General features: G+C 43.4%; 1 protein-coding gene across 3 annotated transcripts in view; it reads left to right on the top strand.

The window, feature by feature from the left end:
* The window catches only part of ARHGAP39 (Rho GTPase activating protein 39), a 234914-nt gene that overhangs the window by 182722 nt on the left and 37530 nt on the right, over nt 1-14662 (top strand). For all 3 annotated transcript variants that reach the window (XM_077166465.1, XM_077166466.1, XM_077166464.1), the window contains exon 5: nt 12935-14279. In XM_077166465.1, the coding sequence (XP_077022580.1) occupies nt 12935-14279 (1345 nt within the window). The remainder of the gene's footprint in view (nt 1-12934; nt 14280-14662) is intronic.

Consider the following 14662-nt stretch of genomic DNA (forward strand, 5'->3'; position numbering starts at 1 on the left):
TAAGAAGTCAAGGAACATAGTTACCAAGAAAGCAGTCAGGCAGCTCCATGAGATGGGGCATTTCTCGGCAGGCAGAGGCTTGGGGTCTGCTTCTCTGCACCCCTGCTAACCTCGGCCTCAGTTGGACCCAGTTCTAGACTCACTTCCTGTGGGCCACCCTTCCCCACCACATTAGACCCACAGATTCTGGGGCCTTACCTGCCGAATCTGCAATCTGCATTTGAAGGAGCCCTGATAGATCTGGGAATGGCCATCCTTGGGTCCCTCACAGTCCCACCTGCTCCGTGCTAGCTGCACCCCAGGCAAGCTCATCTGCCCTTCCTCTTAAAAACGCAGTACAGCAGCCTTTGTGTTTATAGCAAGCCTTGTGCAGTTTAAAGTTGAGTGTCAGGAATAAATAAACTAACTTGACATAATTGACATATATTGATATTACACAAAAAAATTACAGAATACTTTCTGTAAAAGTATTATTATTTTCAACTGCAAATGGAATATTTGCCAAAATAAATTATGCTTATCACTTGGCTGTAAGGAAAGTTTGAAAAAATTTTCAAAGAATTTAAATCATGCAAAGTATGTTTCCTGACCACAGCAGAACCAAAATAGAAATCAATAATAGGAAAAAGAAAAAGAAAAAAACTAGGAACCCCCCAAATGTTTAGGCAACATGCTTCTAAATATCTCTTATGGGTCAAACTGGATATAACAGAAATTAGAAAATGTTTTTAACTAATTTGAGGTAACAATATGATATATCAAAACTTGAACAGTGCAGTTCTTTTCCTCATCCAGGGGATTTTTTGAGTCCTTTTCCCATCCACCTCATTGCCCAGCTGGTTAATCTCTTGCATCTGTCTCTTCTCTACTCTCTTTACTGCTTCCGAATATCGCTGGTTCAATAAAGGAATTGAAATGCACTAGCAATTGTCAAACACAGAAAGAAACTGGCCTTACTACTTTGGGTATGGTTTGTCCCTGGCCTTTCTCACAGCAGTGCAGTCCTCATACATTGTCACTTCTTTATCTTCTTTCCTTTATTCATCATCAGCACCAATGAAGCAAAGACCCCTGGCAAAGCATATCTTTTCCAGTTGTGCCTTTTCTCCTTGGTGGTCTTCTCAAGCAACAGACTCTTCCACAAGACAGCCTATCTGCAGTCTGCCCTGAGTGCTCAGCCTCTGCAGAGAAGTTCTCTTCCTCACATCCATCACCTGCCAAACTGAAGCCTGCTACAGGCCACTGACTCTCCTGCCATCCGAAGGGGGTGGGTGGAACTAGGAGGAGGCTGTGGCAGATCTTTTCCCTGTTCACATCCCCTAACCAAGGAGGGCAGGATCCACTCTGGCAAGGGCCCTCTGCATATCTTCTTCTCTCTGAGGAATTGGAATTTCTGTCTCTGGTGCACATAAACCAGACTCTCCTGGCACTGGGTATGGATTTTTTTTTTTTTTTTTTTTTTTTTTTGGCATGGGCAGGCTCTGGGAATCGAACCTGGGTCTCCAACATGGCAGGCGAGAACTGTGCCACTGAGCTACCATTGCCCGCCCAGGATGTAGATTTTTTAAACCACTGTGAGTCTGAAAAGACCACAGGTTTTTCTGCAGCTGTTTTCTAGCATTTGCCAGCCCCTGTGTCTGAATTGATTTGAATACTTTGTTTTTCTTCCTGTGCCATTTACCGTCCTACCTCCCCTTCCTACCTTCCACCACCCTTGGATGAATGGATTTTGTAAATTTAGATGTTGTAATTTGTGGATTTGTTATTTTTGTTTTTTTTTTTCTGTAAAGCCACATACATGAGATGTGGGGGTAAAGGAATTGTTCCCAGTCACTCCCTTTATAGTCATCACTATATTGTTTCTTGTAACTCAGGTTAGGTTTTGGTCTCTTGTTCCACTACAAAAAACAAACAAACAAAAAATGAGTCTGAAGACATGGGAGAGGAGGAAAGACCTCCCAGCCAGATCTGCTTGGTTTTAGGAAAGATTTTCTTTCTTCCCCTTGAAGGGGAAAAAGCTTTTTTCACTGGTACATTCTTCCTTTAACTTGTTTTTCTGTCCCTTTTAGTCCAGGCTGCATGGTTCTGCTTATAATGGTTTTCACAAAAATATTGTTGGCTTTGTTGCAGGTCCAGGGTCCAAACCATCATACAAAAGAATTTTCTGCAGATCCTTCCTAGATACCTTCTTCTTTAATCCTGACTCCCATTGAAATGTCTGACTGCTTCTGAGTTCAGGCACAGCCTCTTTAAGAGTTGTTCAGTTAAACCCTCACAGGAACCCTCTTCTCTGGAGACTTACTTCCTGGATGCTCAAGAAGGTCCCTGATGGAGCCACATCTGGCTCTAGTCCCAGAGCACTATCTGAATAGCCAAACATTCTCCAAATTATTGTTGATTCCTTTACGCTCAACAATTCAATGCTCAGCTTATCTCTTTCCTTATTTCACTATAAGCCATATGGAGAAATTGGCTGCACCTCACATTTAACTTGGAAATCTCCTCAGCTAAATATCCAAATTCCTCACTTGCAAATTCTACCTTTAATCTGAATCGGAGTACAAGTTTGCTAAGTTCTCTGCTACCTTATGACAAGGATCACCTTTCCTCCATTTTCTAATATCACTTTCATCATTTCCTTCTAAGGCCTTGCCAGAAGTACCTTTAAGTCTGTACTTCTATCAGCATTCTGTTCTTGATGGGCTACGTATTCTCTAAGGTAATAATAGACTTTCTCTACAGCTCTCACTCATTTTTGAGCACTCACAATTCTTCTACCTCTACCCATTACCAAAATCCAAGGCCATTCCCACATTTTTAGATATTTGTAATAACGGCACCATACATTCTTTGATACCAAAAATTATTGTAGTTTCTTGGCTGCACAAAAACCATGCAATGGGCTGTCTTAACAACAGGAGTGATTCGATCCCCAATGCCTACCAAAGCGGTTGCAGGAAGAAAGAGAAAACATAAGTTGTTCTGTATTTGTTAAAGAAATTGAATTCCTCATTAAAACTTTTTTCACAAAGAAAACTCCAGGCCCAGATGCCTTCACTGTGAATTTTTTTAAGCAGCAAAAGAAGACATACAGTGATTCTCGTTATTCACGGAAGTTATGTTCCATACAGTCCCTGTGAACACTGCCTTAGCAAACACCAACTCATTGCCCAGGGAAGTACAGGGTGAGGTTCTAACAGGCTCAGGTCATAACATCTCATCAGCTGGTCAGTGCAGAACATGTTTAAATACATTTTGTGGCTTTGGAGTCCTTAAATTTGCCTGTAACAATTCCCTAGAAAGCTTTTTGTTTCATTAGCCATTTAGAGACTGCCCTGTTTAGCCCCATCTAGACACAAAGTATTTCAGAGCACCATTTAAACAAAGCTTCTCAACATAATTTTGAGCAAATTTAATTCTAAGTCACTTAGGGGAGAGATTGATGGAGCTCACTAAATAAGGTGTGGGTTTGTTAACATTGAACTCTCGGCCAACAGCACATGAACTCACGCCTGGATAGAGTTAATCTAACACATGTACTTTCTCCATAAGATGCAGCAGCCTTCTCGTGCTTGGGAACACTAGACGACAACCAGTACTGTGCTTGGGGCCATTTTAAACAGCAAAACCATCAATAAGAAGCACAAAAATACAAAAAAGTTAGCTCTAAATATACTGCAAAAATGACACTTGTTTACATTCTAAGAGCTGAAACAAGAAGGCAGAGGGTCACCTTCTTCACCCTCACTGCAAATGTGTGCTTAGGGCAACTCAAGTTCTTTGCTGCTCTGTATGTGTCTGCAGATGACTTCAAAATAACCACAAATCGATTTGGGAATAAAAATAAATATGGAGTCCACAAATAAGGATCAACAGTAATACCAGTCTTACACAAAACCTCTTTCAGATAATACCAAAAACAAAAATACAAAAATTCCATCTCAAAGCATGACCTTGATACTGAAAACTGAGAAGGACCTTACCAGTTCAGTATCTTTCATGAACGTAGATGCAAAAATTCTTAAGAAAGCATTAGCAAATCAAATCCTATAGTGATACACAAAATGAATGGCATAGCATGACAAAGTGGAGTTGCAGGAGTACAAGAGTGGTTTGACATTCAAAATCATTGTATGTGGTAGAATGCTCACCTTCCATGCAGGAGACCTGAGTTTTATTCCTGGACCAGGCACCAAAAAAAAAAAAAAAAAATCTGTGTAACTTGCCACATTATCAGAATTAAAAAAAGAAAAACTACATGGCTTTCTTAATAAATGCAGAAAAAGCATTTGATAAAATCTAGCGCCCATAGATGATTTTTTTAAAACTAGCAAACCAGGAATAAAAAGAAACTTCCTTAAAAAAATTTTTTTTAAAAGGCTAGAATAGGCATAATCCTTAAATGGTGAAACACTGAATGCTTTCTCACTAGGTTCAGATAAGAGGATGTCCATGATCACAGTTTCTATTCAGTGTTGTACCTAAAGGCCTGGCTGTGCAGTAGGGCAAGAGAAGTGCTGGAAAAAAATAAAGATTGGAAGGGGAAAAAATCGAACTGTCATCACTGTTTCTATATTGTATTTGGGGAAAATCCAAAAGAATCTACACATAAGCCATCAGAATTAGTAAATGAACTTAGTAGGTTATTGGATACAAGGTCAATTTTCAAAAATGAGTTATTTTCCTATATACGTGCATTCAACAAGTAGAAAGTGAAATTTGTTAGAAATACCATTTGTAGTTGTATCAAAAACATGGATACTTAGTGTTCTAATTTGCTAGCTGCCAAAATGCAATATGCCAGAAACGGAATGACTTTTAAAAAGGGGAATTTAATAAGTTGCTAGTTTACAGTTCCAAGGCCGAGAAAATGTCCGAATTAAAACAAGTCTATAGAAATGTTCAATCAAAGGCATCCAGGGAAAGATACCTTGGTTCAAGAAGGCCAATGAAGTTCAAGGTTTCTCTCTCAAGTGAGAAGGCACATGGTGAACACACTCAAGGCTTCTCTCTCGGCTGGAAGGGCACATGGCAAACACGTCGTCATCTGCTAGCTTTCTCTCCTGGCTTCCGGTTTCATGAAGCTCCCCAAGAGACATTTTCCTTCTTCATCTCCAAAGGTTGCTGGTTTGTGGACTCTCTGCTTCAAGGTGCTGCAGCATTCTCTGCTCTCTCTGAATCTCCTTCATTCTCCAAAATGTTTCCTCTTTTATAGAATTCCAGAAACTAATCAAGACCCACCCAAATGGGTGGAGACATGTCGTCACCTAATCCATTAACAACCACTCTTGATTAAATCACATATCCAGGGCAATGATCTGATTACAGTTTCAAATGTACAGTATTGAATAGGGATTATTCTGCCTTCATGAAATTGGGATTTAGATTAAAACATGGCTTTTCGACTTCCGGAGAAGATGGCGGCTTAGTAAGACGCGCGGGTCTTAGTTCCTCCTCCAGAAAAGCAACTAAAGAAACAGAAACAATACGAAACAGCTCCCGGAGTCACGACAGAGACCAAAAAAGACAGCGTACCCCATTCTGGAACGGCTGAACGGGTAGGGAGAATCCACTGCTGTGAGATACCCGAGGGGTGCACGTTTTCCCGGCTGGGGTGGCTGGCGTCTGGGGTCCCTTCCACGCACGTGGCTCCCCGGTCTGACTGGGAACATTGGATAGCGGGGCCCTCCCGTCACGCTTGGCGTCTCGGGCCAGCTGGGCAATTTGGACCGGCACTCCCCCAAGCCACGGCCAGCGACCCCCGCCTCCACGCGCGGTTTCCCGGCTGACTGCCCCGCAGACAAACGACCGCCACGAGCGCCACCTACTGGGCAGGAAAAGAAAAACAGAGCCCAGAGATTCCACAGAAAAACCTTTCAACCAGCTGGGTCCCACACCCAGGGAGATCTGATCAAATGCCCAGACACCAGCAGAAAATAATGGATGACGCTCGGAAAATTGAAGATATGGCCCAATCAAAGGAACAAACCAATAGTTCAAATGAGATACAGGAGCTGAGACAACTAATGCTGAATATACGAACAGAAATGGAAAAACTCTTCAAAAACCAAATCAATAAATTGAGGGAGGACATGAAGAAGATATGGGCTGAACAAAAAGAAGAAATAGAAAATCTGAAAAAACAAATCACAGAACTTGTGGGAGTGAAGGACAAAGAAGAAAAAATGGAAAAAACAATGGATACCTACAATGGTAGATCTAAAGAGACAGAAGCTACAATTAGTGAACTGGAGGATGGAACAACTGAATTCCAAAAAGAAACAGAAACTATAGGGAAAAGAATGGAAAAACTTGAGCAGGGAATCAGGGAACTGAATGACAATATGAAGCGCACAAATATACGTGTTGTGGGTGTCCCAGAAGGAGAAGAGAAGGGAAAAGGAGGAGAAAAACTAATGGAAGAAATTATCACTGAAAATTTCCCAACTCTTATGAAAGACCTAAATATACAGATCCAAGAAGTGCAGCGCACCCCAAAGAGAATAGACCCAAATAGGCGTTCTCCAAGACATTTACTAGTTAGAATGTCAGAGGTCAAAGAGAAAGAGAGGATCTTGAAAGCAGCAAGAGAAAAACAATCTGTCACATACAAGGGAAACCCAATAAGACTATGTGTAGATTTCTCAGCAGAAACCATGGAAGCTAGAAGACAGTGGGATGATATATTTAAATCACTAAAAGAGAAAAACTGCCAACCAAGACTCCTATATCCAGCAAAATTGTCCTTCAAAAATGAAGGAGAAATTAAAACATTTATAGACAAAAAGTCACTGAGAGAATTTGTGACCAAGAGACCAGCTCTGCAAGAAATACTAAAGGGAGCACTAGAGTCAGATACGAAAAGACAGAAGAGAGAGGTATGGAGTAAAGTGTAGAAAGAAGGAAAATCAGATATGATATATATAATACAAAAGCCAAAATGGTAGAGGAAAATATTATCCAAACAGTAATAACACTAAAAGTTAATGGACTGAATTTCCCTATCAAAAGACATAGAATGGCAGAATGGATTACGACCCAGCAATACCACTGCTAGGTATCTACTCAAAGGACTTAAGGGCAAAGACACAGACGGACATTTGCACACCAGTGTTTATAGCAGCATTATCTACAACTTCAAAGAGATGGAAACAGCCAAAATGCCCATCAACAGACGAGTGGCTAAACAAACTGTGGCGTATACCTACGATGGAATATTATGCAGCTTTAAGACAGACTAAACTTATGAAGCATGTAATAACATAGATGGACCTAGAGAACATTATGCTGAGTGAGTCTAGCCAAAAACTAAAGGACAAATACTGTATGGTCCCACTGATGTGAACCGACATTCGAGAATCAGCTTGGAATATATCATTGGTAACAGAGACCAGCAGGAGTTAGAAACAGGGTAAGATAATGGGTAATTGGAGCTGAAGGGATACAGACTGTGCAACAGGACTAGATACAAAAACTCAAAAATGGACAGCACAATAATACCTAAGTGTAATGTAACTAGGTTGGAACACTGAATGAAGCTGCACCTGAAATATGTTTTTTTGTTTGTTTGTTTGTGTGTTTGTATCTTTTGTTTTTGTTTTTTTCTTTTTCCTTTTTATATATATATATTATTAGTATTATTATTTTAATTCTCTTCTCTATATTAACATTCTATATCTTTTTCTGCTGTTTTGCTAGTTCTTTTCCTAAATCGATGCAAATGTACTAAGAAATGATGATCATACATCTATGTGATGATACTAAGAATTACTGAGTGCATGTGTAGAATGGAATGATTTCTAAATGTTGTGTTAATTTCTTTTCTTTTTTTTTGATTAATAAAAAAATTAAAAAAATAAATAAATTAAAAAAAAAAAAAAAAACATGGCTTTTCTAGGGGACATACATCCTTTCAAACCAGCATGCCTAGGCATAAGTCTAATAAAAGATGTGCAAGGTTTTTAGACTGAAAACTCCAAAATACTTCTGGGAACAGTTTTAGAAGACCAGGTAAATGGAGGAAGGTACCCTGTTTGTGGATTAGAAAACTCGGTATTTTAGGCATGTCATTTCTCCCCAAATTCATCTATAGATTCAATCAATCCCAATCAAAATCCTAATAGGTACTTTTGTGGAAGCCAACATGCTCATTGTAAACTCTATATAGAAATGCAAAGGAACTAGGATGGGCAAGTTAATCATGGAAAAGCACAAATGTGGAAGAGTTACAGTATCAGATACCAAGATTTCTTATAAAGCTACAGGATTAAGATAGTGACTTAAGGATGAGAAATAGAACATTCGAACAGAATCCAAAACACACTGCTTGGTAAATGACAAACATAGTGTCTTCAGGAAACAGTACTGGCACATTAGGGAAAGAAGGACCTGGACCCCTGCTTCACAGCATGCATATAAGTCAAATTCATGTGAACCATGAGCAGTTATATGCCAACAATCAGGAAACCTGAATGAAATGGACAAATTTCTTGAAACAAACAAATTACCTAATCTGATGCAAGAGGAAAACAGAAAATCTGAACTGACCTATAACAAGTCAAGAGATTTTATCAGTCAAAAACCAATCAACAAAGAAAACTCCAGGATCAGGTAAATTTCATTGTTAAATTCTACTAAGTATAAAGATGATATAATGCCAATCCTTCTCAAACGTTTCCAAAAAAATGGAAAAGGAAGGATTACCTCCTATACTTCATTCTATGATTGCACATTACCCTGACACCAAAGCCAGATAAAGACAACACATTAAAAGAAAGTTACAGACCAGTATTCCTTATGAATAATGATGTAAAGATTCTTATCAAAAACTGGTAGACAGACCCAATGCACAGTATGTTAAAAGGATTATACACCTTGATCAAGTAGGATTTATTCCAGGAATGCAAGGATGGTTCAATATGAGAACACTAATCAAGAAATACACCACATTAATAGAATGAAAAAAAAAAAACCTACAACCTTCTCATTTAATGCAGAATAGACGTGTCACAATAAAACATAATTTCGTAATTAAAAACACTCAGAAAACTAGGAATAGCAGGGAACTTTCTCAACATGATAAAGACATTTTGTGAAGTCCACAACAGACATCATACTCAATAGTAACAGACTGAAAACTGTCCCTTTGATATCAGGAACAAGACAAGGATGTCCACTGTCGCCCTGTTATTCAACATTATACTGGAAGTTCTAGTGAGGGCAGTCAGGCAAGAGAAAGTAACAAAAGGTATCCAAACTGAAAATCAAGAAGACAAATTATCCCTATTTGCAGATGACATGATTCTAAACACAGAAAATCCTAAGGAATCCACAAGAAAGCTACTAGAACTAAGAAACAAATTCCTCAAAGCTGCAGGATACAAGATAAACATGCAGAAATCAGCAGGTTTCTCTACATCAGTAATGAACAATCTGAAAAGGAAATTAAGGGAACATTTCCGTTGACAGTAGCATCTAAAAGAATAAGATACCCAGAAAGAAACTTAGCCAAAGAAGGAAAAGACTTATATAGTGATACCTGCAAAACATTGCTGAAAGAAATTAAAGACCTAAATAAATGGTAAGACATTCCATGTTCATGGATCGAAGACTTAATCTTAAGATGTCAGTACTGCCTAAAGCAATCTACAAATTGAATGCAATTCCCGTCAAAATTCCAGCAGCCTTTTTTGCAGAAATCGAAAACTAATCCTCAAATTCATATGGAATTGCAAGGGGCTTGCTTGGGTAGTCAAAACCATCTTGAAAAAGAAAACAAAGTTGGAGGGCTTATACTTCCTGATTTCAAAACTTATCATAAAGCTACAATAATTGGAAGTGTCGTCCTGGTATAAGGATAGTTATATAGACCATTGGAATAGAATCGAGGACCCAAGGAAATATCCACACTTCTGTGGCCAGTGGATTTTTGACAAGGCTGTCGAGTCCATTCACTGGAGAAAGAACAGTCTCTTCAACAAAATGGTGCTGGGATGCCTGGGTAAATGCATGAAAAAGAATGAGTATGGACCCCTACCTCTCACCATATACAAAAATTAATTTAAAATGAATCAACGACCTAAATATAAGAGCTAATACTCTAAAACTCTTAGAAGAAAGCATAGGGAAATGTCTTAGGGACCTTGTAGTAGGCAATGGTTTTTTAGATTTTATACCAGAGCACAAGCCACAAAAGTAAAAATAGATAAAATGGACTTCATCAAAGGACAGTATCAAAAAAGTAAAAAGACCCACAGAATGGGAGAAAACCACAGAATGGGAGAAAACCATACGTCTGATGAGGGTTTAATAGCCAGAAGATATAATGAGCTCCTATAGCTAAACGACAAAAAGACAACCGGATTTTGAAAATGGACATTTCTACGAAGAAATGGCTAATATGTTTATGAAAACATGCTCGAATCCTTAGCCATTGGGAAAAAGCAGATTAAAACTATAATGAGATAACCACTTCATACCCATTGGAATGGCTGTTGTTAAAAAGAAAAATAAAATATAACAAGGGCTGGAGGGATGTGGAGAAATAGAAACACTTTATTGTTGAGAATGTAAAATGGTGCAGCTGCTGTGGAAAACAGTTTGGCTGTTCCTCAGAAGGTTAAATCTAGAATAACCATATGACTTAGCAATTCCACCTCTAGGTATTTACCTGAAAGAATTGCAAGCAGGAACTTGGACAGGTATCTGTCCAACAGTATTCATTGCAACATTATTCACAATAGCCAGAAGGTGGCAGCAACTCATACGCCCATCAGCAGAGGAATGGATAAACAAAGTGGGGTCTGTACCCACACAGGGTCAGTCTCCAGCTGTAAACAGAGGTGCAGAGCTGTAACATGCCACAGCCTGGATGGGCCTGAGGACGTGGTGTGGAGTGAAACATGCTGGACACGAAAAGACAAATATTGCATGATTTCTATTCTATGGAATACTTAGAATACACAATTTCAGAGAGCGGAATAGTGGTTACTAGGGAAAGGGGAGAGGGAGGGAGAATTACTGCTAAAGGAGTAAGAATTTTGCTTTGAGATAATGAAAACAATCTGGAAGTGGTGGTGAAAGTTACACAGTGTCATTGATGTACTTACAGACTGTCCACTTAAAATAGCTAAAATTATTTTTATGTTTATTTTAATCAGAAAAATAAATTATTTATGAAAAAATCAATTCCACATGGATCTTAGAACTACATGTAAAAAGAAAAAATAACATTTCTGGAAGAAAGAATGGGAGAAAATTCTTTTGACCTTTTGAGAGGCACATATTTCTTAAAAGCAAGACGTGAAAGAAAAGATTAACAAATTGGAGTTCATTAAAAATAAGAACTTTTCATTGAAAGATAAAAAAATGAGAGTAAAGCCATAGATGCAGTCAAGCTTTCCATGGCTCATGGCCTTGGGGGTGGACAGCCTGGGCATGTGCTCCCTGATGGGGGTCCGTGAGCTGCCTCTGCGTTGTCACCTTGCTTGACCAGGTTTGGGGGAGCAGGGAGAGATCTGGAGTACCTGTGAGCAGGTATGGGGGTTGCACAGAAACCGAGCTGGTCTCCAGTGCTGCTGGCCAGATGCACTAACTGCCCCGTGGAGACCTGGGCTGGTGTAGGGGGAGGAATTGCAGGACAGCGGGGCCGCAGAGTCCCAAGGATGAAGTGAGCACTGCTCTCACAGCTGTGCTCTGCCAGGGCCTGGTTCTTGTCTCTCCGAGATGCTGGAGGCCAGGCAGAGGCTCCAGGCCCCACTGTGGAGCACTGTACCTATGTTGTAAATGGAGCATGAGGCTCAGGGGAGGCAAAATGTCTGGGAGAGGGTCAGCCCTGCACCTCCCCAGGATGCTGTGGACACCCCTAGGTGAGCAGGCATTGCCAGTCAGGTGGGATAAAAGTCCTGTTCTCTGGCCTTGGGACAGGCTAGGCTATTGGTCTTTCTGGATGTAGTAGAAACCCCTAGGCTGGAAATAGGGCCTGTAGGACCCAGGCGGGGCCTGTGGTCGCACACCTGCGTACAACTTAGAAGGAGCAGGACCCAAGGCGTCCCCATGCACCCTTCAGGGAAGCCCTGGGTTGGGTGCCACTCTCCACTCACTAGAAATTGCTTTATGCCCTCCTCTACCTGTAGACAAGAGTGGCTTCCACAAGAATGAGGTGTGAGGGTAAGGCTATTGGGCTGGGGGTGGGGGCCTGCTTTAGTTTGCAAGCTGCCAGAACGCAATATACCAGAAACGGAATGGCTTTTTAAAGGAGGGATTTATTAAGCTGCAAATTTACAGTTCTAAGGCTGTGAAAATGTCCCAATTAAGACAAGCCTATGAAAATGTCCAAATTAAGGCATCCAGGGAAAGATACCTTGGTTCAAGAAGGCTGAAGATGTTTAGGGTTTCTCTCTCAGCTGGAAAAGCATATGGCAACATCTGCTAGCTTTCTCTCCCGGAATCTTCAATGACTTCCCTGGGGCTCTGTCCGTTCTGTTGGCTCTGTAGGTTCTGGTGGCTCTTGTGGCTCTGAAGCTTTCTCCAAAATGGTTCCCTCGTAAAGGGCTCCCTTAAGCAACCCCACCTTGAATGGGTGCAGACATATCTCCATGGAAACCATCTAATCAAAAGTTACCACCCGTGATTGGGTGGGTCACATCTCCATGGAAACAGTAAAAAAGATCCCACCCAGCAATATTGAATGAGAATGAAAGAACTTGGCTTTTCTGGGGTCCACAACAGATTCAAACCGGCCTGGGACCCCCAAAGTCAGAAGGGGCAGCTTGCCCTGGTGACTCTGTAAGGGCACAGGCCGGTAACAACAGGTGCATGAGCCATTCCCAAGGGCTTCAGGCAAGTGGCCATGTCACCTGCAGTGTGGGCGAGGTAGAGGAGTTGGGCGTGACCATTCCCCGTTGGTAAACAGCCTTTCTCCTTAACTTGGCAGGACCTCTTCGCTGCGTTGGAACTCAGGGACCAAAGAACGGATGCTCATCAAGGTCCCTGACCGGGAGCCGAGCTTCCTTGCCCCCCAGGGGAACGGCTGCCCCTCCAGTGGCCAGCTTGGAGGCCGCTCACGAAGGCCCTCTGGTGGCCAGCATTCCCCTAGCCCACACACCTTCGCCCCTGACGGAGACGTGGCTGTCTTCTTCCCTGAGAGGAGGCCCTCACCCTTTCTGAAGAGAGCCGAGCTCGGGGGGCCCTGCTCCCCGCTGCAGGCCCAGCCCCGTAGGCCCTCCAGCGACTCGCAGCCCCCGTCCCCGCGCTACGCCTATGAGCCTCCACTGTACGAGGAGCCCCCCGTGGAACTCCAGGCCCCCATCTACGATGAACCCCCTGTGGACATGCAGTATGAGGCGAGCGGAAGTTACAAGGCCGGCTCGCCCCAGAGGTCACCGGGGCGCACACCGCACCCCTACCTACAGTCTCCTAGGCCGGCCTCGGCCTCACCCTACCAGCAACTGGTGCTCACCAAGCAGAAGGGCCCCGAGCGCTTTGTGGGCCTTGAGTACAGTCCTGCGGGCAAGGAGTATGTGCGGCAGCTGGTGTATGTGGAGCAGGCAGGTGCCAGCCCCAAGCTGCGTGCAGGCCCACGGCCCAAGTATGTGCCCAGCCCCGGAAGTGGCTCCTCCTCGCTGCAGCCCGGCGCCTGCCTGCTGCGGGACCAGCGACTGGAGGCCCGCGCTGGGGACTACAGCAGCATGGAGGGGTCTGAGTTCCAGCACGGCCCTCCGCCTACACCGCTGCCTCCTGCCCAGGATGATGCCATGTCCTGGTGTAGCCAGCAGGATGCCTTGTCCACCACGGGCTACTCTCCTGGCTCCCGCAAGAGGAAAAGCCGCAAGCCGTCCCTGGGCCAGGACCCCAGCACCTCATCCACAGATAGCTCAGGCGGCCGCAACATGCTGGGCGGGCAGCTCTCAGCTGAGACACAGCGCTCAGAGGGCCGGCCCAGCGAGACCGAGGGGATGCGAGGTGTGGCTGAGCCCTTCCTGGCCCAGGCACGGCTGGCCTGGGAGGCACAGCAGGCCCACTACCACCTGAAGCAGAGGGGTAGCTGGGACTCGCAGAAGGACGGCTCTGGCTATGAGAGCGACGGGGCTGTGCCGCCACCCATGCCCGGGCCTGTGGTGCGAGCCTTCAGCGAGGATGAGGCCCTGGCCCAGCAGGAGGGTAGGCCCTGGAGGAGGAGCCCCTTTGAGAAGCTGGGCTTCACCCAAGCTCTACTCGAGAAGAGTGTGTCTGTGCAGACCAACTTGGCCTCGCCGGAGCCATACCTCCACCCCTCACAGGTGGGGCTGGGGGAGAGGTGGTCACAAGGAGGCCACTCAGCGGCCCCTAAAAGCCCCAGACCCTAGTCCTTTCCCCACCCCCAGGTTCCCTCCTGGCCCCAAATGCCCAGCTGAGAAAGGCTCATCAAGTTGGCCTCTGCTGGCCTACGTCAGTGCATCTGTCCATGCTTGTAAACATGCAGATGACTCTGGGCCACCAGGCATATGAGAAACAGGGAGAGGCATCTGGGCAAAAGGATAGGCCAAGCAGAGAGAGCACCCCAGCAGCTCTGCAAAGGCATGGGGACCAAAGACAGTGCCCATTTCCCTGACTCCCGCAGAAGGCTGGCGAAGCCGCTCAAGGGCACTTCCCGATAGAACAGGAGCATGTGTGTGAGAACAGT

Source organism: Tamandua tetradactyla, chromosome 6 (genome assembly GCF_023851605.1).
Source record: "Tamandua tetradactyla isolate mTamTet1 chromosome 6, mTamTet1.pri, whole genome shotgun sequence".
Classification (NCBI taxonomy): Eukaryota; Metazoa; Chordata; class Mammalia; order Pilosa; family Myrmecophagidae; genus Tamandua; species Tamandua tetradactyla.